The 25224-nt window shown below is 43.2% G+C and overlaps 2 protein-coding genes across 7 annotated transcripts in view; one reads left to right on the top strand and one right to left on the bottom strand.

Moving 5' to 3' along the window:
- Positions 1 to 25193, bottom strand: part of SLC19A3 (solute carrier family 19 member 3) — a 31633-nt gene extending 6440 nt beyond the window's left edge. Inside the window, exons 1-5 of one of the 6 annotated variants that reach the window (XM_082224340.1) lie at positions 17654 to 17737; positions 6042 to 6111; positions 4465 to 5620; positions 2344 to 2409; positions 669 to 829 (exon numbers count right to left, since the gene is read on the bottom strand). In XM_082224340.1, the coding sequence (XP_082080466.1) occupies positions 669 to 829; positions 2344 to 2386 (204 nt within the window). In that variant the 5' untranslated portion in view covers positions 2387 to 2409; positions 4465 to 5620; positions 6042 to 6111; positions 17654 to 17737. Of the gene's footprint in view, positions 1 to 668; positions 830 to 2343; positions 2410 to 4464; positions 5621 to 6041; positions 6116 to 17653; positions 17738 to 25045 lie in introns of those variants that run through there. The other 5 variants (XM_082224341.1, XM_082224343.1, XM_082224342.1 and 2 more) reach the window with 5 other exon arrangements.
- Positions 17668 to 20204, top strand: CCL20 (C-C motif chemokine ligand 20). The gene is made up of 4 exons (XM_082224701.1): positions 17668 to 17779; positions 18266 to 18380; positions 19172 to 19249; positions 19771 to 20204. Exons 1-4 carry the CDS (start codon positions 17677 to 17679, stop codon positions 19805 to 19807), a joined length of 333 nt encoding a protein of 110 aa, XP_082080827.1. The 5' UTR covers positions 17668 to 17676; the 3' UTR covers positions 19808 to 20204.
- Positions 25194 to 25224: the final 31 nt, after the last annotated feature.

Below are 25224 nucleotides of genomic sequence, written 5' to 3'. Positions count from 1 at the left end.
CTGGCATTCCAGAGCTAGATTGATAGCTGATCTTTTCACACATGATGCCTGATGCTTCATTGCTGTCATTTCTTTTTTTCACACAGGGCATTTTCAGTCATTCTTTTACTTGCAAGGATAATACACCTTGCTCTCTTGGAGCTTTAATAATGCCAGCCACAGAAAGTAATGTCCTGGAAAGGAGTGGGACAAAACTTGCTTGCTGTGAGTTTACTGTGGGCCTGCGTGTGCGACCAGGTTGCTTTGTTACCAAAACAAAATAAAAATAAACAAAAATCAGGATGAAAGCCTTGAAATTATGTTCAGAAGTAAAAAAGAAATGTATTGTGGAAGTATGTCCAACAGGTATTGGTCTCTTCAGGAGGTGTAAGAGATGGCAAACATTAAGCACTAATGGAATTCTAACAGGTGGCAGCATAACATGGTAACATGGAGGAACTCTGAATTATTGTGGCAAGGAGTTCCACAGACCCTGAAATATAAAACATAACGAAATACATGTATCTAAACTTACATTTATAAAAAGTGAGATGAAGGTAACGGTTTCTCCGTAGAAAATTATAAGTTACCTTTTGTTTATAAGGTTAAACGAATTCCTTCCCCATTTGTAATTCCTTCCCGACATACGACTGAATACCTTAGTGTGAATAAAATGTACATCACTGTACCTCATCAATAGTCAGGTTTTTATCAGGCCCAGCAAGATAAGGAGTCAAGAAAGCCTCAGATGGTCTCATCAAGGAGAAGAAGCCATATATGCAAAGGATCAAGGTGGGGAAAATCCATTCACTGCTTTGCATTTTCCTCCAACAATCTGTCGTTTTCCCAGCTAAAATACAATGAAGCAAGAGATGGAAGGGAGAGGCTCTCAATTGGAAAGAAGACTCTTATTGAAAAATGCACAATGAGCCATTTTGTAGAAGGACTGTTGCTTTCACTTGTAATACATCTGAGGGCAGCAGGCTTAGGGGCACATAGCTCTCTGCCCCCCAACACCTTGCGACAGCTTCCAGCATTTGCCACCTGAGGCACCTGCCTCATTTTGACTAATGGTATGGTTACCCCTGTAAGTTGGCATTTCATTAAGAAAATGGCACAGTGGAAATGGCTGGACACTCCCTGGTTTGATTTCGCAATCAAATTAGCAAGCCACCCACCCAACCCCAGGCAACGAGGCAGGTTACTCCCAAATACAAAGCAAGTCAATATTTATTTATTCAATTTATATCCCACTTTTTCCTCCAAAGAGCTCATAGTGGTGTTTCTCCCCACTCCATTTTATCCTCACAACCACCCTGTGAGGTAGGTTAGGCTGAGAGACAGGGACCAGCCTAAGGCCACGCCAGTGAGCTTCATAGCTGATTTAAACCTTGGTCCTTCAGGCCCCAGTCTGATGCTCTAAGCATGTGTGGTGTTTTTTATTAAGTCTTAAAGTGTACAACAGCTATGCCAAGAGTTACCGTATTTTTGGCCCTATAGGACGCACTTTCCCCCCTCCAAAAATGAAGGGGAAATGTGTATGCGTCCTATGGGGTGAATGCAGGCTTCCGCTGAAGCCTGGAGAGTGAGAGGGGTCAGTGCGCACCGACCCCTCTCGCTCTCCAGGCTTCAGGAAGCTATCTGCAAGCCTAGGGAGCTTGCGGGAGTTCCCGCAGGGCTCCCTAGGCTTGCAGATAGCAGCCTGCTGCCCGAAGCCCGGGGAGTGCAGCGCTGCACACCCCAGGCTTCGGGCAAATAAAGATTTTTTTTTTCTTTATCCCCCCCCCAAAAAAACCTAGGTGCACCCTATGGGCCAGTGCACCCTATGGGGCGAAAAATACGGTAAGCCCTGGTCACGTTCCTATTCATGGGCTTGTCAACACCCACAGCCATATTTTTATATTTTATGCTGGGCTTTTTTCAGCTGGAACTCACCAGAACTCAGTTCCAGCACCTCTCAGGTGGGCGCCATTGCCATTATAAGAAAACAAGGGAGGCGTTCATGGTGAGTTCCAGCACTTCATCTAGAAAAATAGCACTGATTTTACATATACATGCCCTGGGCTGACTGTACTAGAAAGCCTCTTTGTAAAACTCCAGCAAAATGCAAGACAAACATTAAACACTGTATATACTGATAGAGTCAATTACTTATGTACTGCCCTCATGCACAGTCTGAACTTCAGCCTTCCTCTCCCCTCTCAGGCTGGAAAACCTTCTATGCAACCCTTTCAGCAAAGCTGTTTATTTACTATTACTCAGATGGAGCCTGAATCAATGGTCAAGGTTGAAAAGACACCAAAAACACAGCCCTAAGGTAGTACAAATGATTCTGTCCTTCTGCATTTGTATTCAGTACAATACCTTTCAAAAGCTTGCAGCTGTTCTTTGAGATCCACAGGCACATCTGCTCAAAACCTTATGAGAATCCTGTGTAAAAATGCCTCTTACTTATTAACCAGCTTGACTTTTTTTCTGAAATTGTCAAGGCTCTAGTGTAGTTTCTCCAGGTATTTATTACAGTGGTTTTAACTTGCTTGTCGGAAATAAATACATAACTATGTCGAAGTCCTTCTTTACATCCTTAGCATAGGGAAATAAAGAAGAAAGCTTGCTCTTTTACTGCAAAACAAAGCACCATGCAGGACGCAAAATGATGTAGGGGGAGAAAACTCAGCCTGTGTCTATACAGAAGCAGATGAATCCAGGTAGCATTTGGATAAGGCAAACCTTGTTTCATGGCAAAAATCAGTAAAGTGACTACATTGCCCCCCCCCACCTTCAATGATCATGCAAGTTTAGAAAGTCGTTAACAACAATAGCAATTCTAAGTAGATGCACACTTAATGAGGATCAAATGATTGGCATTTTTTTTACCAGCCCCCAAAATATTATCTTTATATTACTGCTTAGAACCCTCTCTAGTTTTTTTTAAAAAAATAGTGTATCATCATATGTAGAGAAATTCAGTTCTAATTTAATGGTGAACCTATTTAATTCACACTTTCCGAAACAATACGCAAACCAAACACAGCCATCCTTAAAAATTCACTTTTGTGAAATTTGCAATGCAGTTCTCCAGCCAAGTAATGTCTACAGAAATGCATATACAGTACTGAAGCAAAGTGTGCATAAAATGCTTATATTAATGAAACTAGCATGCAAAAATGATTTCTATTAGGGGAAAGTGCTTTGCGAAATGTGTATATTAGGCATAATAATACATGTATATTAGTAGAATTAACACGAAAATGTTGGTGAAATTTCACAAGGTCCTTCAAATTATATATTCACAAACTGGAAATGTTGAAATGTGTATAACTAAATTTAAGAATGGAAAAATTAGAAACAGAGAAACTGAAATTGACAGATTTGCTCATGAATAGCAGAAGGAAGAATTGCAAGAGGTTCTGGCTGATGGCTTGTTCTGTGAATTACTGTCAGCTTAAAGCTATGCATTAAAACCATTCAAATAGCGAGAACCCAACAGCAAAAGCAAGGGCTGATGAGTGTGTTTACACCTGCCCCCAAAATAAGAACAAGGGACTGTGGACCAGGGCCTCCAAGGAGCATGTCGCAGCCACCCTACCACTGCAGCACCTGATGAGGATGATCTGCTGCCCCAGTGTATCCTGCCACCAGAGGCAGTTGTCTCATCTTGCCTCATGGGTGGGCCGGTTCTGCTGTAGGCATTTTTGGCTTTATCCCTGACTTGTTTGCTCTTACTACATGCCTCTCTTTCATTTGGATGAGATTTCCGACCTGCTTTGCAAGATAGCTTATTCTTCTCTTGTAAACACAGCTGGAATCCCAGCAAATCTTAATCAAAATTACTTCATCTGCAATTCCCATAGAGACTAGGAGTGGTCAGGTGAAAAAGAGGAGCTTAGAGTAGCTACCAGTATATCAATGAGGGATTTTCAGGAGGTGTGACTTGTCATGCAAAGGCACACCTGCTGGAATCACCCCTTCTAAAGTTAGTAGTACACAACCACTAAGGTGGATCCAAATTACCTGGCAGTGAACATTCATTCCAAATTGTTTACAGGGAGGTTATACAAATGCCAAGCAGTCATTATACCAAACTTTCCAGTTAATTTCTCCACCCCCTTCCTTTCAATATTTATTTAACTCCTGAAAGTGGGTCTGTTGCACTTGAGCACCAAGGTTACTTTAACTGCACAACCTGAATTTGCCAGCCTGCTTTTTCACCTGATCACCCTAAGATAGACTTCAGACAAAGAGGGGCTTTTATGGATGGAAAGAAACTCTGCCCACAGGTCTAACACTCCACTGTATATTAGTACCATGAGTTTTCATTTTCTCTTAACATGAGAATAGTCAATGTGGTACTCTCCAGATACTGCTAGACTCCAAATCCTGATGGTAGTCTTTAGACAATGTCTAAAGTTCACCATGTTGACTATATCTTAGCACATCTCTTCTAAAGTTTCTAGAGATAACTTTGCTTTATCATGTAGTTACCCATGCTGTCTTCTCAAGTCCTACAGACTTCTCTGCTTTCTTCAGATGATTGAGTTAACTTTTCTCCTTTTGCCTTCCTTTTATTTCTTGCCAGTGCATGTCCTGGATTTCGGATGTTTTAAAATCCAGACAAAGTCAAACCTTTTCGAATATAGCGAACTCCTGATCCTGTTTCCACCTTTGCTGTAGGTTAACTCTCGGCACTTCTTATTCCACTGGCTGTGCTTGTAGTTTAAATCTTGTGGATTGTTTTATTCTAATATACTTTGGTGCAGTCTCATTCGTGCCTTGTTCTTGTTACTCCAGTCTTTCAACTTTGAAAGCTACCACCGCCTTGAAAAACTGGCTCCATTTCAACATCCTCCTCTCAAAGGAAATGAAAAACATATTACAAGGATCTTTTAATTCTGATTCTGTTTACAAAGTGGCTCCTGCTTTTTGTTAATCAGGGGGAGAAGGTGCAAGCAAGCCGAGATACAAAATGAAGTTCTGATGAGGTAATATATAGAAACAAAAGGGACCTTTGGCCTGTTTTAAAGCCCAGGCTAGGCATGCTGTATGATAGTTTTACATTAAACTAGGACTGTGACCTGGGTAGAATCTACACTTATCTACCGTGAGATTGCTTTCAGCATGGATTCTCGTGGAGTAGAATATGTGGGAAGGGCTGTGGCAAACTGAAATAGCCATGTAAAATTTGCAAGAAAGATCTGAGATCTGCTGTGTGAGCCCTCCCCCCCCCCCCATTAATAGAGACCGTACCCAGGATAATTTCATTTTGCTGCTTGAAAAAGCAAAATGGACAATGTTAATGTGATTATCTTTACAGTATGTTTTATTTAATTTTACTACAAACCTTTGTTGATTTATAAAAGTATTTATATTCCACCCTCCTTAAAAGAAAATCTGGAAAGCTATGTTGTCCATTTCAGTTATATTTCACAGTGCTGTAAGAGGGGAGATTAAGAGGGAAATGAAAGAGGCGTTATCAGATTTTAGCCACTGAGAAGTCTTCTCACCCTTTGTGTTGATTGGAGCCAATTAAAGTTAAAGGAGGTGAATGAGCCACTGGGAATTGGTCCCTAGAGTCACTCTGGAGGTGTGTAGGGAAAAACACTGAGGAAGAGTTCTATATACAGCACTCCATCTAGAAACACTGAGAATGGTGTGCAAGTTCTGTTATGTACTTCAAGGAAAACACAACTTAGTAAAGGTAAAGGGACCCCTGACCATTAGGTCTAGTTGTGGTCGACTCTGGGGTTGCAGTGCTCATCTTGCTTTATTGGCCGAGGGAGCTGGCGTACAGCTTCCGGGTCATGTGGCCAGCATGACTAAGCCACTTCTGGCAAACCAGAGCAGCGCATGGAAACGCCGTTTACCTTGCCGCCGGAGGTACCTATTTATCTACTTGCACTTTGACATGCTTTCGAACTGCTAGGTTGGCAGGAGCAAGGGCGAAGCAACAGGAGCTCACCCCATCGCAGGGATTCGAACCACCGACCTGATCGGCAAGCCCTAGGCTCTGTGGTTTAACCCACAGCGCTACCCGCGTCCCTCCCAAAACACAACTTACTTACATCATTCCAAAAGGAGACATTGGAGCATTCCAAATCACTTGCCTATGAATGTGCACAGAAAATAGTAGATCTAGCTGAAAGGCAAAACATGTAGATTTTCACTGATTATTGCAATGCATCCTAGTTATTATCATTGTGAATCTATATGATTATTGTACAGTCTTAGATGGCTGTATAATCTTTGAATGCTGCGAGAGGGCAGAGCTGTAACTATCAAGAAGGGACCCCACATATCTGAATTCGCCATGACACTTCTGTCAGTAGAACTTCCATGTTTCCAGCAAAGGGGTCTTTCCTATCATTTGCTACCTGACCATTCAACTGGAGATGTCCAGTGACTAAACCAGAGGACTTCTGCATACAAAGCAACTGATTGAACACTGAACTACGTCCCTTCCCCAACCAGGATCCTGTGCTACACAATAGGACCCCTGTTGCTACTTCCCTGAATACAACCAGATAAATGGTGTTAGCATACTTCAAGGTGGGGGGGGGGCAGAGATTTCTCTGATCAAACATAAGCTGGGGGGAGGCGCGAGGAAGTCCCATAGCAGCCAGAAAGTGTATAATTACTCATTGTGATTCCCAACTTGGTTTGAACTTCGGCTTCAAAGTTAAAGCGGCAAAGGACCTGAGCTGTTAGGAAACTGGATACAGGAACAGGTAAATAGTTACTTTTCGAGATTGGTCATTATGTGAAAATGTTTTCTTCTTCAGTGTGCTCAGTCTACCCACAAACCCTCCCACAGAAAGCAAATAATGATGTGCTGCCACCTTGTCAGATATATGTAGGCTGAAACTCATGTGGGTTTTGTACCTCAAAGTAGAATAATGGAATGAAACAGGTTTGTTTAAGTGGATCTATCTCCCTATCTAACAACTGCTCAGTCATCAAAACCTCTTAAGTGGTTAACATAAAATATAAATTAAAACATTTTTATAATACATATTTGTTTGTGTATGTGTGTGTAAACAGTTTTTCTTAAAAATATATAAATTGTAAAATAAAATTACATATTAGAATAGGTATCAGATTTACACGTCTGGGTAGGCTTTAAAAAGGTTTTAACAGATGGCAAATACAATACAGTGATACCTCAGGTTACAGACGCTTCGGATTACAGACACTTCAGGTTACAAACTCCACTAACCAGGAAGTGGTTGCTCCAGGTTAAGAACTTTGCCCTAGGATAAGAATGGAAATTGTGCACCAGTGGTGGAGTGGCGGCAGTAGGCCCCATTAGCGAAAGCACGCTTCAGGTTAAGAACCGTTTCAGGTTAAGAAGGACCTCTGGAATGAATTAAGTTCTTAATCCGAGGTACCACTGTACACCAAAGGCATCTGTCTTACATCAGTGAGCAGGGCGTTCCAGAGTACAGGTCTTGCAACACTGAAGGTTCATTTCCATGTGTGTGCGTGCGTGTGTGTGTGTGTGTGTGTGTGTGTAGCAAACAATATGTGACATAGAAGTGCCAGTTCTGCAGATGGAAGTGGTTGAGTGGGCCTATATGGAAAAAGTCATTCCTTCAAGTCAGCTGGAATTTTGCTTCTTGAAATTTCAGTAGCCATTGTTGACAGAGAAACCTTCTTGACAAGGAGATTGCTTTGCTGTAGAGTAGGGTGGCAATGACAAATCCCCAAATAAAAGGAAATGCATCACCCCCCACAAAGGACAAAAGGGTAACACTCATCTGTGGGGCAGGAGGGTGATTTACCTAACTGGTGGTGGTAGGAAGCTGCAGCAGTGTTGCTGCCACTCTGATGGTGAGAGGGTCATCACCAGACAGAGGTGCAATGGCAGAAGGGCTGGCAATGGACCCTATTTAGCTATCAGGCCCTTGGAAGGTCCTGATAGTGCTGAGTGAGTTTGGGGAATCTGCAGATTCAGCCCAGTTTAGAACACCTGAACACAACCATTTTTATGGATAAACAGCAGAGAGAAGGAAACGTCCACGGAAAAAGCTCCATCTGCCTGGTTTCTGCAGCTGAGGGCATGCACAGGCCACTATCTCACTTGCTGGACAGGTTTTTATGGCTATTCACATCAGGAAAACAACACATGGGAAGAAGGTACCCTCTTCCAGCAGCACACCCCCAGCCTGATTTATGCACACACATGACAGCTTTTAAATGTTTTTAAAATGCAAATATCCAATCATATCTCAAAGAGGCCCTGGACCCTTATTGCTTTAAAGGAACAAATGTGGGCCATTAATATAAGGCAAGGCTGAGGAATGTGTTGCCCTCTAGAAGTTGGGCTTCAGTTCCCAGCAGCCCTGGTCTGCCTGGTTGATGGTCTGGGATAAGAGAAAGAGAAAGACTCTCCTCCCTGAAAGAGAGGGGAGTGGTTGTGGGCAGGAGCCCAAACACTGCTCCTAGCAGGGGGCGTTGCCCCCTGCCTCCAGCTCACCTGGCTGGCACTCACGCCCCCCCGGTGGCCGCCCAACCAGGTGCCATGGGGGGGGCGTGTCCAGCAGCCTTTATGCTGCAGTGCCAGCCTCTCCCCGGCCTCATTTCTCTTCGTCGTCCTGTGCAAGTCACCCACCCTCCACTCCCTTTGAGTTAGGGCTTAGGTCATTGGCCTTGCTATGGACCTTAGGTTGGTCGCCCCGGTTGCCCGGGGGGCCTGGTAGGAGTTTTTCCATTTGGCATTAGGCTTTTTGGTTTTTTCGCCTACCTCGTAGCAATCGTCACAACTTTCTGGTGGTATTGGTGGGTAGGTTAGGCATTGGAATAATGTGTTGTGGTGTGTCGAAGTGCTAGGTGTGGCCATCGCCTATGCCTTCAATTTATAGGGGTATTCCGGTAAAGGAATCTGGCGGTCGTGTATTCCGTCCGAAGCCTGCTTGGCGGGAGGCCATGGCACGACCCGCGGTGACATCAGGGGTGAGCCTATAGTTGGATTAGCATCAACAGGTGATGAACCCCTGGTGAATAAACCCACTTGTTTTGCGATCCAATGCCTAAGCCAATACCTTTTCATTGCTGTAATCAATAAAGTTGTGGCCTTTTCTAGCCCATTAACCTTATATCACATGTCCCTGTGTCTTCATTTTACTTTGCGGGGGTCGGGTCCTCGAACCACAAATGGTTGAGTCTTGGATGGTCACTTGCCCTTTGACAAGCTCCTAAAGGAAGTAGTTTCCAAACCAGAGACCATTTTAGTAATTACAGTGGTACCTCGGGTTATATACACATCAGGTTACATACGCTTCAGGTTACAGATTCCACTAACCCAGAAATAGTACCTCGGCTAAGAACTTTGCTTCAGGATGAGAACATAAATCATGCTCTGGCGGTACAGCGGCAGCGGGAGGCCCCATTAGCTAAAGTGGTGCTTCAGGTTAAGAACAGTTTCAGGTTAAGAACAGACCTCTGGAACGAATTAAGTTCTTAACCCGAGGTACCACTGTACTTCCAAACACACTTTTTCTAGGGAGCCATACTCTGACTATGCGACTCTCTAGTCTTCCTGAATGAGGGCAAATTGGTTTCATAGATTTCCAGTATCAACTATGACAAACGGATTGAGAAAGGACATCTCCAGCACATCTCAACCACCCACCTCATTAAACCATGCACAGGAAAAGGACGGGCAACCCTGGGAACATAACAGACACAACTGTGAAGAGACGAAAGAATGAATGGGGTCAACTGCCGTGAAAGGAAGCAATAATGAACAGAAATCTCTGTGATGATAGGAAATTACTGGCTATTTCCCAAAGCGTTAAAATTAATGAGAGCTCACGCAGGTTAAACCTCTTGTAGTTGCCTTATCTTGCTTTCTGTAAATATGAGAATATAACCAAGATAGGATAAGTATGTCATAGCAAAACAGTATGGCTTCCAATAGAGAACTCTATCTATCAACCTTTCTAGATTGTCACTGAATAGTGTGACAAATATCCGCAAATGTTCTTCTGTTATATGGATGTCTAATTTTCTCACCTTTTGTGTGAATAAAGCTCCCACGTTTTGTTTCTGGAAAGTGATTTCATTCCCTGGCTAGTATATCAAGAATGGTTGTTAGGTAGTTTCGTGAAACACAGATTTGTCCCTGACATGCACAGCAGGATTCCATTCAGGGACTGGAAGCTTTGGGTGCCCCAGATATTGCTGGACTGACTCCCATCATTCCTGACCTCGGGTCATGATGGGAGTTGAAGTACTTGTCATTTTACAGCTGTTGGTGAGCAGCGGAGAAGGCAGACTTTTCCTAACACAAGCACAGCTGCGTTGCTGCACAGCCCCACAGAGTATCAAATAAATGTTTCCTGAATTATGCAATGAGATGTGGGAGGAGTTCCTGGCACTGAAGGGACAGACGAGTCAACCGCACCGCATAGCCTAAAGCCTTGGTTTGGGCAGGGACATGTTAAGATTAGACCTGTAGTGAATATTTCACATACTGGCATTTGCTTGTAATTCCCCCCGCCCCCTGCCTTTCTATTTTATTATTTGTGTGAAACTTGGCTTGTGTGGTTTTCCAGGGCCAAATTTTGCTAGAAGGCAGCTATTTGGCAACTTGCTAACCGCAGCAAGGTACAAGCAGTGGTGACTAGTGCCCACTGGGACTGGTAGGGTGCAAGGCAGGGAGGCCAACAGCAGGTGGCACCAGAAACAATGGTAGTTGGAGGCAGAGCCAACAAATTCTAGTTTTGTCCCTATCCCCCCCTTCCTGCAACAATGAGACTAAGGAAGGGGAAACTGATAGCCACTGCCACTGCCCTGGAATAGCTGTAAGAAAGCAAGCAAGTGGGGCTGGGTTGGTACCACATTCATTCTAATGGACCAGCCTCCTCCTGGAATAAGGGGAGAATCCTGAGGCATGACTGCCATTTAGGTGATCACCTGATATATATATATATATATATATATATATATATATATATATATGCAGGTTTTGGTGTCTTCGGGTGTCTTCCCGTGTAAGAGTCGGGGTGTCTGTGCGACGTTTCGACGAGGTCTCACTCGTCATCTTCAGGCTGGTGCTTTCGGCTTCTTGTTACTGGAACAGAGCAGAATCTGGTGTTTGAGTTCCTATAAATACTGTTGAGGGGTGTGGTGTATAGCCTCCAACGTTCTGGGCAGAGAGGAAGTTCCTAGATTAGTGTGCCTTTTCTTCTTTTGTTCCTTAATTACTTGAGGGATATCTTGAGTGATTTCATGAGTGATATTCTGAATACCACTGGGTGGGTCATTAAGTGTAGATTAGTTGCTAAAGCTTTCGTGTCTTGACCTTAGCTTTAGCAACTAATCTACACTTAATGACCCACCCAGTGGTATTCAGAATATCACTCATGAAATCACTCAAGATATCCCTCAAGTAATTAAGGAACAAAAGAAGAAAAGGCACACTAATCTAGGAACTTCCTCTCTGCCCAGAACGTTGGAGGCTATACACCACACCCCTCAACAGTATTTATAGGAACTCAAACACCAGATTCTGCTCTGTTCCAGTAACAAGAAGCCGAAAGCACCAGCCTGAAGATGACGAGTGAGACCTCGTCGAAACGTCGCACAGACACCCCGACTCTTACACGGGAAGACACCCGAAGACACCAAAACCTGCATTCCTGTACCCGTGAAAATCTACGAAAGTACTTAACCCGAAGTACCACTGTATCTTCATTCATGGGCATTGTGGGGAGAAATGTCAGCCACCAGGGTGGAGGCGGAGGTTAAACTGGTAAAGAACATTGAGAGGATTCAGCAAAGTGGCCTTCTTTTTCAGGGGTGGGGGAAGAGAAGCTAAAGAAAAACCTTAGAAAAATGTCTTCCGAGAAATGTTGGCTCTGCTGTAGAGGAAATTCTGAGAGAAGATTTGTGAAGTACACTGTGTTAAGCCAACCCATTACAGTGCTAGGGATTAAGCTTTCCAGCATGACATGACAGGGCCCTTTGAAAAGACACAGAGGAGAATTTGAGGGAGCTGGACCTGTTCCAAATTACATCAACACACAGCAGCATGTTTCGTGTGTCTTCTCTCCAGTTTGGCTTTATTGGAGGAACAGCTTCCTCCTCTGCTTTGTGCAGTACAGCCCTCGCAATCGGAAGTTACGCTCTGGACTTTTCCCTTCCAATTTGCAATTCTTTCTTCCTTGTCTCTGCTTTGCTAAAGAGTTTCCCCTCCCCCACTTCTTTCTTTTATAATAGCTTTGAGTGTGGCAACAGAAATTGACGTAAGGTTACACTTCATTGTAAATGCAGGAAATCTGCAGAATGAATAAAATACATTTGACTCTCATTGGCTCTATCCTTCCTTTCTTTAGGCAAAAAAAAAAAAAAAAATCCCCCACCTTTTTGTGGGTGGAGAGAAATGGAGCCTGGCCAATTTTATACAAGCTGTACATCTGACCTACTCCAGAATCAGAGGAATCAGTTGACTTTAGCCTGTGGCTTCAAGTCTTCTGTGCTGCCGCCAAAAATGTTCACAAATAAACCATTCAAGATAGTAAAGCACCTGTAAGGTCATGTAATGAAAAGGAAATCAGTAATGATAAGAAGCCCTTTGCAATTGTGTAAGCAAATATAAAATATATTTCCCACAGAGATAACAATGGATGGTATTCAACAAGTGTGTCTCATCAGCACAGTGATGTATGCTTGTGCAACGGGATGTTCCCACTTCCCCCTTGTGCCCACTGCATCCTCCTCAAATCTGCTCTAAAGGGTTTGGAGAACGGTCTGTCCCCCCCCGAACAGAGTTAGTGGTGCATGGGTAGAGGAGAGGAGGGAAAATTCAGCTGCTCAAGGATAAATCTTTGTGCTGACAGAACAAGTTACTTAGAGCTACATTGGATTAATACTACTACTACTACTACTACTACTACTAATGATAATAAATATTGCCAGGAGCTCTGTGGAGATATCATGGAGGGGATGATCATATCCTGAGGAGGAATGGGAGCTTAGGGAGCCAGCACTGGATGACCATGGGAAGGTTCCTAGGGGGAATGTGAAATTGGGACGCCAAGAAGTGTGTGAGTCCAGGAAGATGGCTAGCAGTCTAGAGGGTGGAGAGCTGGACCCAGAGGAGGGACCAAGCAGATTGACAGAGGAGTGCTCTGCCCCTGTGTCATTGGATACTCCAAACCACATACCTCCTCCAGTCAGTGTGGAACCAGGGAAGTGATTGAGAGTAAACTGGAAGCTGAGCTGGCATGCCCATGGTCGAGAACATGGCCAAACTCACTTGAAGGAGTGCCCATTTACATGACTAGTCCTGGGACTATGGCTGTTTGCTGTGCTATAAGTTGTGCTTGCCCTGCTCTTCAAAAGAAAGATTCAAGGGGTGTGTAACTAATTGGATGAACGTCCTAACTTGCACTTAGCCATGTACCTTGCCTATGTGCAGTTCTGATTTACGCATTAAAGCCTTTGGCAGAAATTGAACTGAGAATCTAAGTTGTTCGTCTAGTAGTGAGGGCCAAAACACCAATAGATCTCAACCCCTAAATTTGACAAGAAGCTTAAGCTTCTTGTTTAGCCTTTGTTCTTCTGTGGCTTCTGAGAAGAGACTAGAATATCCATATTACAGTAGATCTAAGAGGTGACTAATTTGGAAGGTCTAGGTACTTAAGATTGAAAACAGAGAATGTCTGAACAAATCAGTTAAAGTCTGAATAATGCACATAGTTGTCTCTCTGGGCCAAAGTAATGTCAACTGTGTGAGTGCAATCAATGTATGTGTGCTTTTGTTATGAAAAAAGGTGCAGGGGAGCTTTGGAACCATGGGGTAGCTCGGTTGAAGAAAGGGGAAGTTGGATTTCTATGAGAGGCTGAGGAAAAGGTGAACTTCTCTCCACCCGTTCTTCCCTTTATAACTAGGGGGATTAAATAAAAAAGAACCCTGGGTGATTGAATGGAATATTCTGCCTTGGTTTGCATTTATTTACACTGGGGGTTTCCAAACGAACACTCCACGCCCTGACAATCTTGTAGCATAAGATGGAAGTTCCCTGGAGTACAAGGCTTGTTTGGTGGCCGAAACAATAATCTCAGGGCATAATCAGGGCTGGGAATTTTATTTGTTAATTAAACAAAGTTATAACTGATTTGTAACTTCCTTCTTATTTTAGAAGGGCTTGCACTTCCCTTGTAGGAGTGGGTAGGAGCTTGGGTAGTCCTAGAACCATCTGTCACTGGACACCCAGGTATTTTCAGTGGTGAGGAGTGCTATTTCCTAGTTATGGCTGTTTCACCAGCTATGGCCATTCCTGGACAGAGATTATCTGACCACAGTAATCCATACTGTGGTAACTTCTACATAGGGTGTCCTTGAAGAGGGTTTGGAGGTTGCAACTAGTACAAAGTACAGCACTCATGGTGCTTGTAGAACCTGTGGGACAGTGATATATAACACATGTTTTGAAAGAACTGCACTGGTTGGCTATTATCTTCAAGGCCTGATTCAAGGTGCTTATGCTGACATATAAATCCCAAAATGAATTGAGCCCGAAATATCTGAAAGAATACAACTTCCCATACTAATCTGTCTGGGCATTAAGTTCTGCAGAGGGAGCTGTACTTGTTTGCCCACCACTGAGTGAAGTCTATAATGCAGGGGTCCATGAAGGAGCCTTCTGCATTGCAGCATCGCACTTATGCTCCAACCTCATTTTCATTTTACAGATGGTTTAAAACATACCTATTGAGGAACATTGAAATGTACTGTGAATTGGGAAGGGCATTAATGTTAGATCACTGCCTTGTCGTAGCGAAGGGGCTTAAATAACTCAGAGACGCTATGAGATATCGCATGCAGGGCCACCCAAGACGGACAGGTCATAGTGGAGAGTTTTGACTAAATGTGATCCACCTGGAGCAGGAACCAGCAAGCCACTCCAGTATCCCTGCCAAGAAAACTCCATGGACAAAAACAAAACCCAGCAGTGGCCAGAGAATTGGAGAAGATCAGTGTTACATCCCAATCCCAAAGAAGGGCAGTGCCAAAGAATGCTCCAACTACCACACAATTGCGCTCATTTCACATACAAGCAAGGTTATGCTTAAAATTCTACAAGGCAGGCTTAAGCAGTATATGGACTGAGAACTCCCAGAAGTGCAAGCTGGATTTCAAAGGGGCAGAGGAACCAGAGACCAAATTGTAAACATGCGCTGGATTATGGAGAAAGCTAGAGAGTTCCAGAAAAACATCTACTTCTGCTTTGTTGACTACGCAAAAACCTCTGGCTGTGTCAACCACAGCAAACTATGGCAAGCTCTTACAGAAATGGGAGTGCCTGATCACCTCATCTGTCTCCTGAGAAATCTCTATATGGGACAAGAAGCTACAGTTAGACCTGGATATGGAACAACTGATTGGTTCAAAATTGGGAAAGGAGTACGACAAGGCTGTATATTGTCTCCCTGCTTATTTAACTTATATGCAGAATTCATCATGTGAAAGGCTGGACTAGATTAATCCCAAACCAGAATTAAGATTGCTGGAAGAAATATCAACAACCTCAGATATGAAGATGACACAACTTTGAAGGCAGAAAGTGAGGAGGAATTAAATAACCTCTTAATGAGGGTGAAAGAGGAGAGTGCATAATATGGTCTGAAGCTCTACATAAAAAAACAACGAAGATCATGGCAACTGGTCCCATCACCTCCAGCAAATAGAAGGGGAAGAAATGGAGGCAGTGAGAGATTTTACTTTTTTGGGCTCCATGATTACTGCTGATGGTGACAGCAGTCATGAAATTAAAAGACGCCTACTTCTTGGGAGAAAAGCAATGACAAACCTAGACAGCATCTTAAAAAGCAGAGACATCACTTTGCCAACAAAGGTCCGCATTGTTAAAGCTATGGTTTTCCCAGTAGTGATGTGTGGAAGTGAAAGCTGGACCATAAAGAAGGCTGATCGCTGAAGAATTGATGCTTTAGAATTATGGTGCTGGAGGAGACTCTTGAGAGTCCTATGGATTGCAGGAAGATCAAGCCTATCCATTCTTAAGGAAATCAGCCCTGAGTGCTCACTGGAAGGACAGATCCTGAAGCTGAGGCTCCAATACCTTGGCCACCTCATGAGAAGAGAAGACTTCCTGGAAAAGACCCTGATGTTGGGAAAGATTGAGGGCACAAGGAGAAGGGGACGACAGAGGACGAGATGATTGGACAGTGTTGTTGAAGCTACGAACATGAGTTTGACCAAACTGCGGGAGGCAGTGGAAGACAGGAGTGCCTGGCATGCTCTGGTCCATGGGGTCACGAAGAGTTGGACACGACTAAACAACAACAATAATTGTTTAATTGTACATTGAAATGGAAAATGATTCTGTATGTGTGTTGCTTAAGGTTTAACATAGGAAATTACCATTGAAGCTAAGTAAGAACTCCCAGTAAGTGCATAACAAGTTGGTAGTTAACTAGTAATGTATCTCAGCTGGCGCTTTTATAAACCTAACTTAGATCACATGGTATTCAGTTGCAAATCACCATTTGGAGAGAGTTGCCTTTGTTCTCAAGCCACTGAAGACAAAGGTCAGATCAGACACACTTTGCTCCAAGGCCTTTCCCCTAGGAAACACAGATCTCACTTCTAACACCAGTGTTAACAAGCCACCCCAATCTCTGCCAAGCAGTGCATGAAATTCCAGGAGTCTTGGCCCTGAACAAGGGTCTGTGTCTCTTCAAGGCAAAATAAGGCAGTGTCTGTGAAATATGGTTTATTTACAACCCAAGTGTGGATAGAGTACAGAATTTACAGCATCCTCACCTCAGGAGCAGCTAGTCCTTCCCCATCACCTGGCATTGCATTCAGAGCCATCCTATGTGCCATCTCTTTGTTTCTGCTTCTTGCCTCCACAGCAGCTCGCTGAATTCTGCCCCACTCTTTCCCAGCAAACTTTAAATTTTCTAAAGGCACGAATTTCCCTGTGACATCATGCCCCCGCCATCCGGCAACCTGCTAATTCTCCTGTCTCTGACCACTCCTTGGAGTGGGAGGGGGCTGAAGGACAGTTCTTTTGCATTGTCAGCAACCCTTAATGGCGCATCACCTGGTTCCCCATGGTTCCTTGATGGCTCTGCACTTAGCTAGCCCAGCCATGCTGTTTTGCATAAGCTAACCCATTAATTCCTTCTCTGCCACAGTTCTGAAGCTTGTACTTTCCCTTCATATCCCCAAAATTAGCTGAATACTACTGTTTATTGGTTTCTAATATTCACTGACAGACTCTGGTACCCCAGCTGTGGCAACGCAAATGATGTAGAAAAATGATGGGGGAAAGGAGGAGGGGAAACTCCACAGTTCCCTAACACCGACTTGATATTCCAGGGAATTAACACAATGTGCTGCATTAATACCCCCCTCCTACTTGGGAAATAGTATTTTGGAATTTCCTGCACCTAACTAACACTCCTCAGGAGTTTTGTCAGTGAATGGTGATGTCACAAAAAGGATCTATTCCCTCTTCTGTTTGGCTGCACATACATCCCTATATTAATTAACCAGCACTCAAACAATGCTATAAAATCAGCTAACTAGAGTAGGTAAGAGGGAAATCCCCATAATTGCAAAGCGGAACAAACGCCCTTAGGTGAACTGCCAGAGATCTCAAGCAGGTGTTATAAATAAGCTGACTGAAGCTAGTTCACTCACATCTGAAGAGTCAAATTCTTTTGATGCACATAAGCAGCAGCATGATCATGATGAGTGGCTTCAACATGAAGAATGTGCCCTTAGCTGTTCTGGTGGGTCTGCTGCTACTCTTGGGAATGTGTGAAGGTAAGTGGTATTTCTGGATACCTCCTGCTCCAGGACTCCTTGTGATGCTGAAGTATGTGCCCTGAAAATTAAGATGGAAGATAGGAGGATTCCCAATGGCTTAAAAAGAAAGAAGGGAAGGAAAGACAGATTAGTCCGGAATAGTGTACTTCAACTTTGTGTCTCCATCTGCTGTTGGAATACTTTCCCCATCTTCCCTGACCACTGGCTAAACTGGTTTAGGATGATGGATATTGTACTAGTTCACCAACTTCTGGGCACTCAACAATGAAGAATAGTCTAGAACATTATTGGAAATCCTTGCTATCTGATAGCAAACTGATCCAAAATATGTGCACTAGGAAAGGCAGTGATAGAGATGAAAATGTTACTTTGTGCCTAATTTAATATATATATATTTTGTAATCTGCCCTGGGACCTGCTGGTAAAGCCCAAGTAATGAATTAAATTAATTAATCAATGTATATTTTTCCTTCCTCACTCCAGCCCAAAGCAACCAAGATTGCTGTCTTTCCTATACCAAGACGCCTCTTCCTCGCCGGATTATCAAAGGATTCACAGAACAGCTTTCCAGTGAAGTCTGTGACATCAATGCTGTCATGTGAGTTGACAAAATGAAACAATTACTTGTATCAATGAAGGAGAGTAAAAATAGATGCCCCATCATCCAGGAGTTTAGCTCAAAAAACGTCTCCAAAATGCTTCAAATACTGTGTTTCCAGCAGCCACAATGAAACATTATTTTGATCCCATAGTTCTTAAACCCTGTAGAACTTGAGAAACCTAAGATGGTACAAAAATTGGCAATTCTCATAACCCAGGTCAGAGCTTGTAGCTGAGCTATTTTTAGTATCTATTTTTGATATCAGTATTTTTGCTTTATCTGTAGTGTACACAACTTTAGTTACACTGTACATAACTTCAGTTGTTGTTGCTTAGTAGCTTTTAAGCCTTTTCAGTTGAATGCAACTGAAAACAGTCAAGCAACAAAGCTTGCCGGAGAATCTCAGGGGAGCATTCCTGTCTCACATTTTCCATGCAGTCAAAGTGTACTAACATTTCATGCTGTCACTAACAATGCATGACACAACTCCATTCCTCTTCACCTCCCCTATTTTTTTTTTTCATTCGTTGGTTTCAGGAGGATCTCTTTCCACCTTAGTTTGTACACACAGACAAAATGCCGACAGCTTCAATCCATACTATGGTGATTGATTGCCATGCAACAGGCTCTGTATGCAGCAAACCCAGTGCTACTCATTGGGCTGAGAAAGGACCCCCCACAACAGCATGCTGATTTTGTCACCTTAGAAGATGTGACCTTTCTGCATTATTCTACTGACTGTAACTGTTTGTTATTTTAAAACTGATAATAGTTTTTGCTCTTTCTAGATTTCACACTAAGCGTGGCTTGAAAGTTTGCGCAGATCCCAGAGAACCGTGGGTGAAGAAACAGCTCCGCTTGTTGAGGTCAGTAGGAGGGATGAATTGGTTGCCCTGGCAAAGCAAATTTTGCAAAGATCCTCTAGCTGCCCTATAACAGTGCAATCCTAGGTTTGCCTGTCAGAATATTAACTATGGGAGGTTTCTGTAATATCGCAGCTGTGCTTAAGGATGGTGAGCCACACTGTGGAAATGAAACATTTTATTCTTCACTTCTCCAATAGGAAGAAACAGCAGCTTAAGGCTGGAATCCTGTGCACACTTGCCTGGGAGTAAGTCTGAGTGGAACTAACTTCTGACAGGCAAACCTAGGATTGCACTGATATATAGATATAGGGCAGCTAGAGGATCCTATCATTTCATATGATGTTAGACTCCAACTGTCTTCAGCTTCAGCCAGTATAGTCAATGTTGAGGGAAGATGAGGGGTCTCCTCCACTAATATCTAGAAGACACAGGTTCTTCAGTTTTTGTATATAAGACAGGAGAGCTGTATGGAAGCAAGGAAGAATTTAGCTTACCTATTTATTCTTTCTCTTTTTTTACAGTAAAAGACTCAATAAGCTGTCACACTTTACTTTTTGAAATGAAGCAAGAGGCAGAGCCTGGTCAAAAAACTAAACTAGGTTGAAATCATACTTCTGGACACTGTTGTGTGCTTGCTGACCACTAATCCCTGGATTTTCTGGAAGCATAAAAACTGATTCATATTGTATCAAGTATTTGTTTGAATGGAGTACCCCATCCAAGATGCTTTGTTTGCTTATGCTGGTTCACATTTTGTGATTAACTGATAAATAAGTGTGTGTGTCTAATGTTCCTCACTGGGTCAAGTTCACAAGTCTGTCATATGATGTAGATGGTAATGATCACTGTCATTGGCAAAAGGCTGCTGCTATCACGTGTACTACTCATTTGCAATATTTATTTTATAAAATTTATATACTGCTTGATTATAAAAAGAACTCTACAAAACTTTAAAGTTGTTGTCTTATTGCATGTTATCTCTGGACTGCGGCCTTTGTTTGGACATTCTTTTTAGATGAATAATATAACAGTTCCATTGTGCATATGTTGCTACATGTGTATGCGTGCGCGTACACACACACACACACACACACACACGGAGAGAGAGCAAGAGAGAGATTTGTAGGTTTAGGTATATAGACCTTTTAATGTTTGAAGAACACAAGGCAAGCCTGCTGGACCAAGCCAATGCTCCATCTAGTCCAACATCCTGTTCTCACAAGGGCCAGGAGATGCCTGTGGAAAGCCTGCAAGCTGGGCATGAGCGCAAAGCACTCTGCCTACCTGCGACTCCCAGAAGATTCAGAAGTTGCTATACAAGTACATGTCCATGGGAGGTTTGGAGGGTGGCAATATGAGATTGGGCCTTTTCAGTGGTGGCCCCTAAGTTGTGGAGGGCACTCTCCCGAGAGAGGCATGACTGGCACTATCCATATCAATTTTTGGGTGCCAGGCAGACTTTTCTCTTCACCTGGGCTTTTGGCTCTTAATCCAAAGGGTAGCCTCTCTTAGTGGGGTGGGATCACTAAGTCCTGATCTGTTTTTTTCTGTGCTTTTAAATGCTTGTTGGATGTCCTTAAGTGGTTTTAATGCAAGTTGCTTTGGGTCACCTTGTGAAAAAAACAAATAACAAATACAATAAATAAACAAATATGGGAAAGAAACGAGAAAATAAGAATAAAAAATAAAAAATAAAAAAAATATTATTTATACCCCGCCCATCTGGCTGGGGTTCCCCAGCCACTCTATATGAACAAATAAACTTATATCCTGCAATAATATTGCTTATGCTGTATTGTGGATCTTACGTATTTAGGGCTAAAGACAAGAGTGAATGATAAGGCAACTCCACAAATGAATGTTCAACAATGCCTGAACAGGGAGTGGTGTTTAGCCATAATCTGGCTAAAATTGGAGGGCGAGTCAAGGGATGGGGTTTATGGATGTTATTAGTGACCCACTTAATCCCCCCCCCTCTACATCATTTGATCACTGTTCCCATAGGCCCCCTCAAAATCTTAAAGGGGGTCTGCTAGAGTCCCTATTTGAGTACTGGGGGAGAGTTTTACCAGGGACAGATGTCAGAAAATAAGGTATTTTCCTTGTAAATACAATAAGGGATAATTGGTATATGCAAGATTTGTATTTTTACTCACTACCTCCTCCTCCTGAAGATGTCTTGTTAGGCTTCTCTTTCCCATTTCAATGAAAAATCATTCCCTTCAGCCTTTCTTCATTGTCTTAGATTCCTGAGCAGTAAATATGCATGCACCAAAGTACAAAACTGCTACCTAGCCACTTAGGACTGCCTAGAAGTGAAGCATGGTTATAATTATATGCTGTGCATGAAGTGATGATGTTGTTTTTAAAAAAGGTATGCCGAAGTCACTTGTTACATGCAACCCACAATGTAGAACTTTGGCTATCGAACCAAGGTCTCAGACAATGTCTGTTTTGGGTATCAAGAGAAAGCATGATAGATTAATGATTAATGATTCCATCTTTAGCTTCATTTCAAGTGTAAAGGAGCATATTATAGATTCCTGGCCCAACACTGGTTCTACTATCCATCCCAGAAATCCAAAAGGGAGAACTAATATGTAGAAATTTAATTATCTTCTTGCTGGCAGCAGCTCTATGAGAGATTGCATGCCATTGGAAAACAGCTGATTTCTTTGTCAAAGATTGGTCTGCCTGTGTCTGGCAACTAGTGCTGCCTGAAAAAAATTATGCAGTACTGCAGGGTGTGGGTTGGCATCAACCAGCCTCATTCTGGGTTTCCAATATGTGAGTGCTGGATTGCAGCATGACCCAAGGATTGAATTAATCCTCTTTGATCTTGTTGACTGGAGCTGATGATAGTCCAACAACATCTAGAGGGTCATAGATTCCCCCGTATCTGCTGCAAAGTCATGGTGATATTGAGTGGACAAATGAGAAGCCATGAATGCACCTTCCTAATAAGTCTCTGCTGCATGTTTCCAACCCACCACTTCCTTTCCCACTTTATGACGGTTGCAGAGCCAAAACCAATGTCCTCCCAGCAAACACCTCTGCTGGTTAGTGTGAATTAATCCTAAATGAACCAGCAAGTGATTACAAACCAATACTATTGTGCATATCAGAACACTCTAGAAGCATTTTTTCATTTAAACGAACACCTCATTCTTCAATGCAAATAAAATAAAACAAACAAACCCATTCAAAAAGCCAAGCATTCTTATCCCCCAAAGTATTTTAAAAACCCTCTGCTATTGTATCTTGTTTCCTGACTTTGAAGCATAAAAGATTCATCTTCAAAGGGTAAACAGCAGGGAGTCATAAGAATGCTTTGAAAATGTGGTGGTTTATTAAACTCTGACCTGTATCATATTGTTGGCTTTTTGCAGTATGGTAGCGCTGCAGAGAGCTTGCTGGGGAGACCTTGCATTAAAAAGGGACTCAAAAATAACTTAAAGAAGGTTTTAATAAGAAAAACAAAAACTCCATTTACACTAAATACATCAACAAACCAGACCCAACCACCAACCCATCCCCCAGGGTAATGGGAGAGCTAGGTGCTGCTCCTTATATACTCTACCCAATTGCTGACATAGTTTAATCAGTACAACTCAGCAGCACCTGCTATGTTTCACAGCTGTAAAGCTGGGTCTCGTTAGTTTGCTCTGGCCCTTGCTCTGGCCCCTTAAAGACACACACATCGGGTGGAACAATGATGAACCTTTACATGTAAAGAAACCATTCAACACATATTTGTATTGACTTATAATGTTAATTTTCTTTTCAAGTTTTAAACAACTTGGCCTTTTTCACTGTTGCATATATTTCCCACAGTATATAAATTTGTTCATACTGTCAATATGAATAATTTGAAGGTTCACTGATTACCACCAATATTTATTTGGGTATCTGATCAGGATTAATTAATATTGACAATTGAAGGAAAGAGTACATGGTCACTGCTCTTTTGCAGAAGTATTTCTCTGCAAACTTGCTGATTTTCTCCAAAGCTGCAGAAAGATATGTTAGATCAACTCTCTTGTAGACGGTACTGTTTCTGAAATAACTAATACTTTGTGCTTATAAGATAACCCCACAGCAGCTACAGAAAGTCTCAATACTTTCCAGTGACTTTGGTGTGCTTGAGGTTTTTCTGTTTCATTCCCCTTTGTTTGGAGGCATAGTAATGGTTAGTATCATGCCCTTTCTACTGGTAGAGGCAGCTGTGAGTTTTGTTGTCACAACTGAAATTAGAGGAACTAGGTTTTTGACAGGTGCTTGGGGATGGGGAGGTTAATAAATTCTATATGGAATTTTGTGATCCCGATAAAGAGCATTTAAATAATTAGGGTGGGGCAAGGGCTGTTACACTTCAATTTCACTGGTAACCTCAATGCTTGATTATTGCAATGTGCTCGGTTGTGGTGCTACATTTGGGCCCGGTCTGTGGGTTCCAGCTGTTACAAAATGCTGCAGCTGTTAACGAGGACAGACCATTGCCAGCACATAACTCTGGTACTAAAAAAATTGCACTGGTTGCCAATATACTACCAGGCCAGGTTCAAAGCTCTTGTACTCATTTACAAGGCCCTGGATACCTCAAGGACTGCCTTATATCCCTGCCCAATCACCAATATCTTTGGAGGGAGTCGCTGTTGGTGGGCCCCCATAGCTTGGATGCATGGCTCACAGGCATTTTAACTGAAGTTTTGCTTTATGATTCTAACTGATTTATTGCATCCCTGTAAACTGCTTAAAGATTACTTTTCCACCTGTCCAGCACTAATACACAGAAGATGCAACTTCTGACATTCCTTCTGCACAACTTTTAAACCTCCACACCTTTCATAGTAGCACCCGATCATTCCTTGAACATAATAGGCGTCATCTGCTAAGATTTTGCACACGCTGTTGTGACGGCAGGAGGGAAGCTCTTCTCTAGGAAACACCCACAAAGCTGTCTGCACCTTTTGAAGTATCTCTGGGCTACACTCCTTCCTACACATTTCCCAGTGAGCGCATGCTGTCGAGTTCAAGGGGGCTTCTTCTTGGTTTGGATCATGCTACAGTACTGCAGGTGAGATGCGGGTGGCACGATAATTTGTACCTACTTAAGTGAAGATATGATTTGGGACGCGGGTGGCGCTGTGGGTTAAACCACAGAGCCTAGGACTTGCCGATCAGAAGGTCGGTGGTTCAAATCCCCATGACGGGGTGAGCTCCTGTTGCTTGGTCCCAGCTCCGGCCAACCTAGCAGTTCGAAAGCACGGCAAAGTGCAAGTAGATAAATAGGTACTGCTCTGGCGGGAAGGTAAACGGCATTTCCGTGCGCTGCTCTGGTTCGCCAGAAGCGGCTTAGTCATGCTGGCCAGCTGACCTGGAAGCTGTACGCCGGCTCCCTCGGCCAATAAAGCGAGATGAGCGCCGCAACCCCCGAGTCGGTCACGACTGGATCTAATGGTCAGGGGCCCCTTTACCTTTAACCTTACTTCCCTTTAGCTAGGAGCAAGCCTCATTGAAGTCGGTTGGGCCTTTTGAGTAATAATTCGTTTTATTATTATTACATTTATCTCCCCTCCAAGGAGCTCAAGGTGGAGAACAACAAGACCCTTCCCCTCTCCGTCACAACAGCCTTGTGAGGAAGGGCAGGCTGCGAGACAATGACAGGCTCAAGGTCACCCGGAGGGCTCTATGGCTGTGTGGGGACAAAACACAATAATACAGGCTCGCGCACCGCAGCTTCCGTCTTGGGCGCAATAATGGTTCATAGGATCGCGATGCAAGCCCCTCCCTTACCCTCTTGCGCGGTTTCCTCTCCGAATTCCTCTTACGACACCGCCTCCCCCCCCCAAAAAAAACAACAACAACCCACTGTGAGGCAACGGGAAGCAGGTGACCTATCCCCTCACGCCCTGCTGCCATAGCAACGGGCTCAAAAAACGCGCCAAGCTCCCACGGCGCTCGCGCACAATGCA

Source organism: Podarcis vaucheri (genome assembly GCF_965113315.1).
Source record: "Podarcis vaucheri genome assembly, chromosome: 5".
NCBI lineage: Eukaryota > Metazoa > Chordata > Lepidosauria > Squamata > Lacertidae > Podarcis > Podarcis vaucheri.
Note: the sequence above shows the minus strand (reverse complement) of the source record. Positions and strands in the feature narration are given on the sequence as shown.

Bases quoted from the DNA above. Each gene is read 5' to 3' on its own strand.
- CCL20 (XM_082224701.1), top strand. From the start codon at position 17,677: ATGCACATAAGCAGCAGCATGATCATGATGAGTGGCTTCAACATGAAG. The intron at 17,780-18,265 runs GTAAGTGGTATT...TCCTCACTCCAG, and splicing joins ACTCTTGGGAATGTGTGAAG to CCCAAAGCAACCAAGATTGC. The intron at 19,250-19,770 runs GTCAGTAGGAGG...CTTTTTTTACAG, and splicing joins AAACAGCTCCGCTTGTTGAG to TAAAAGACTCAATAAGCTGT.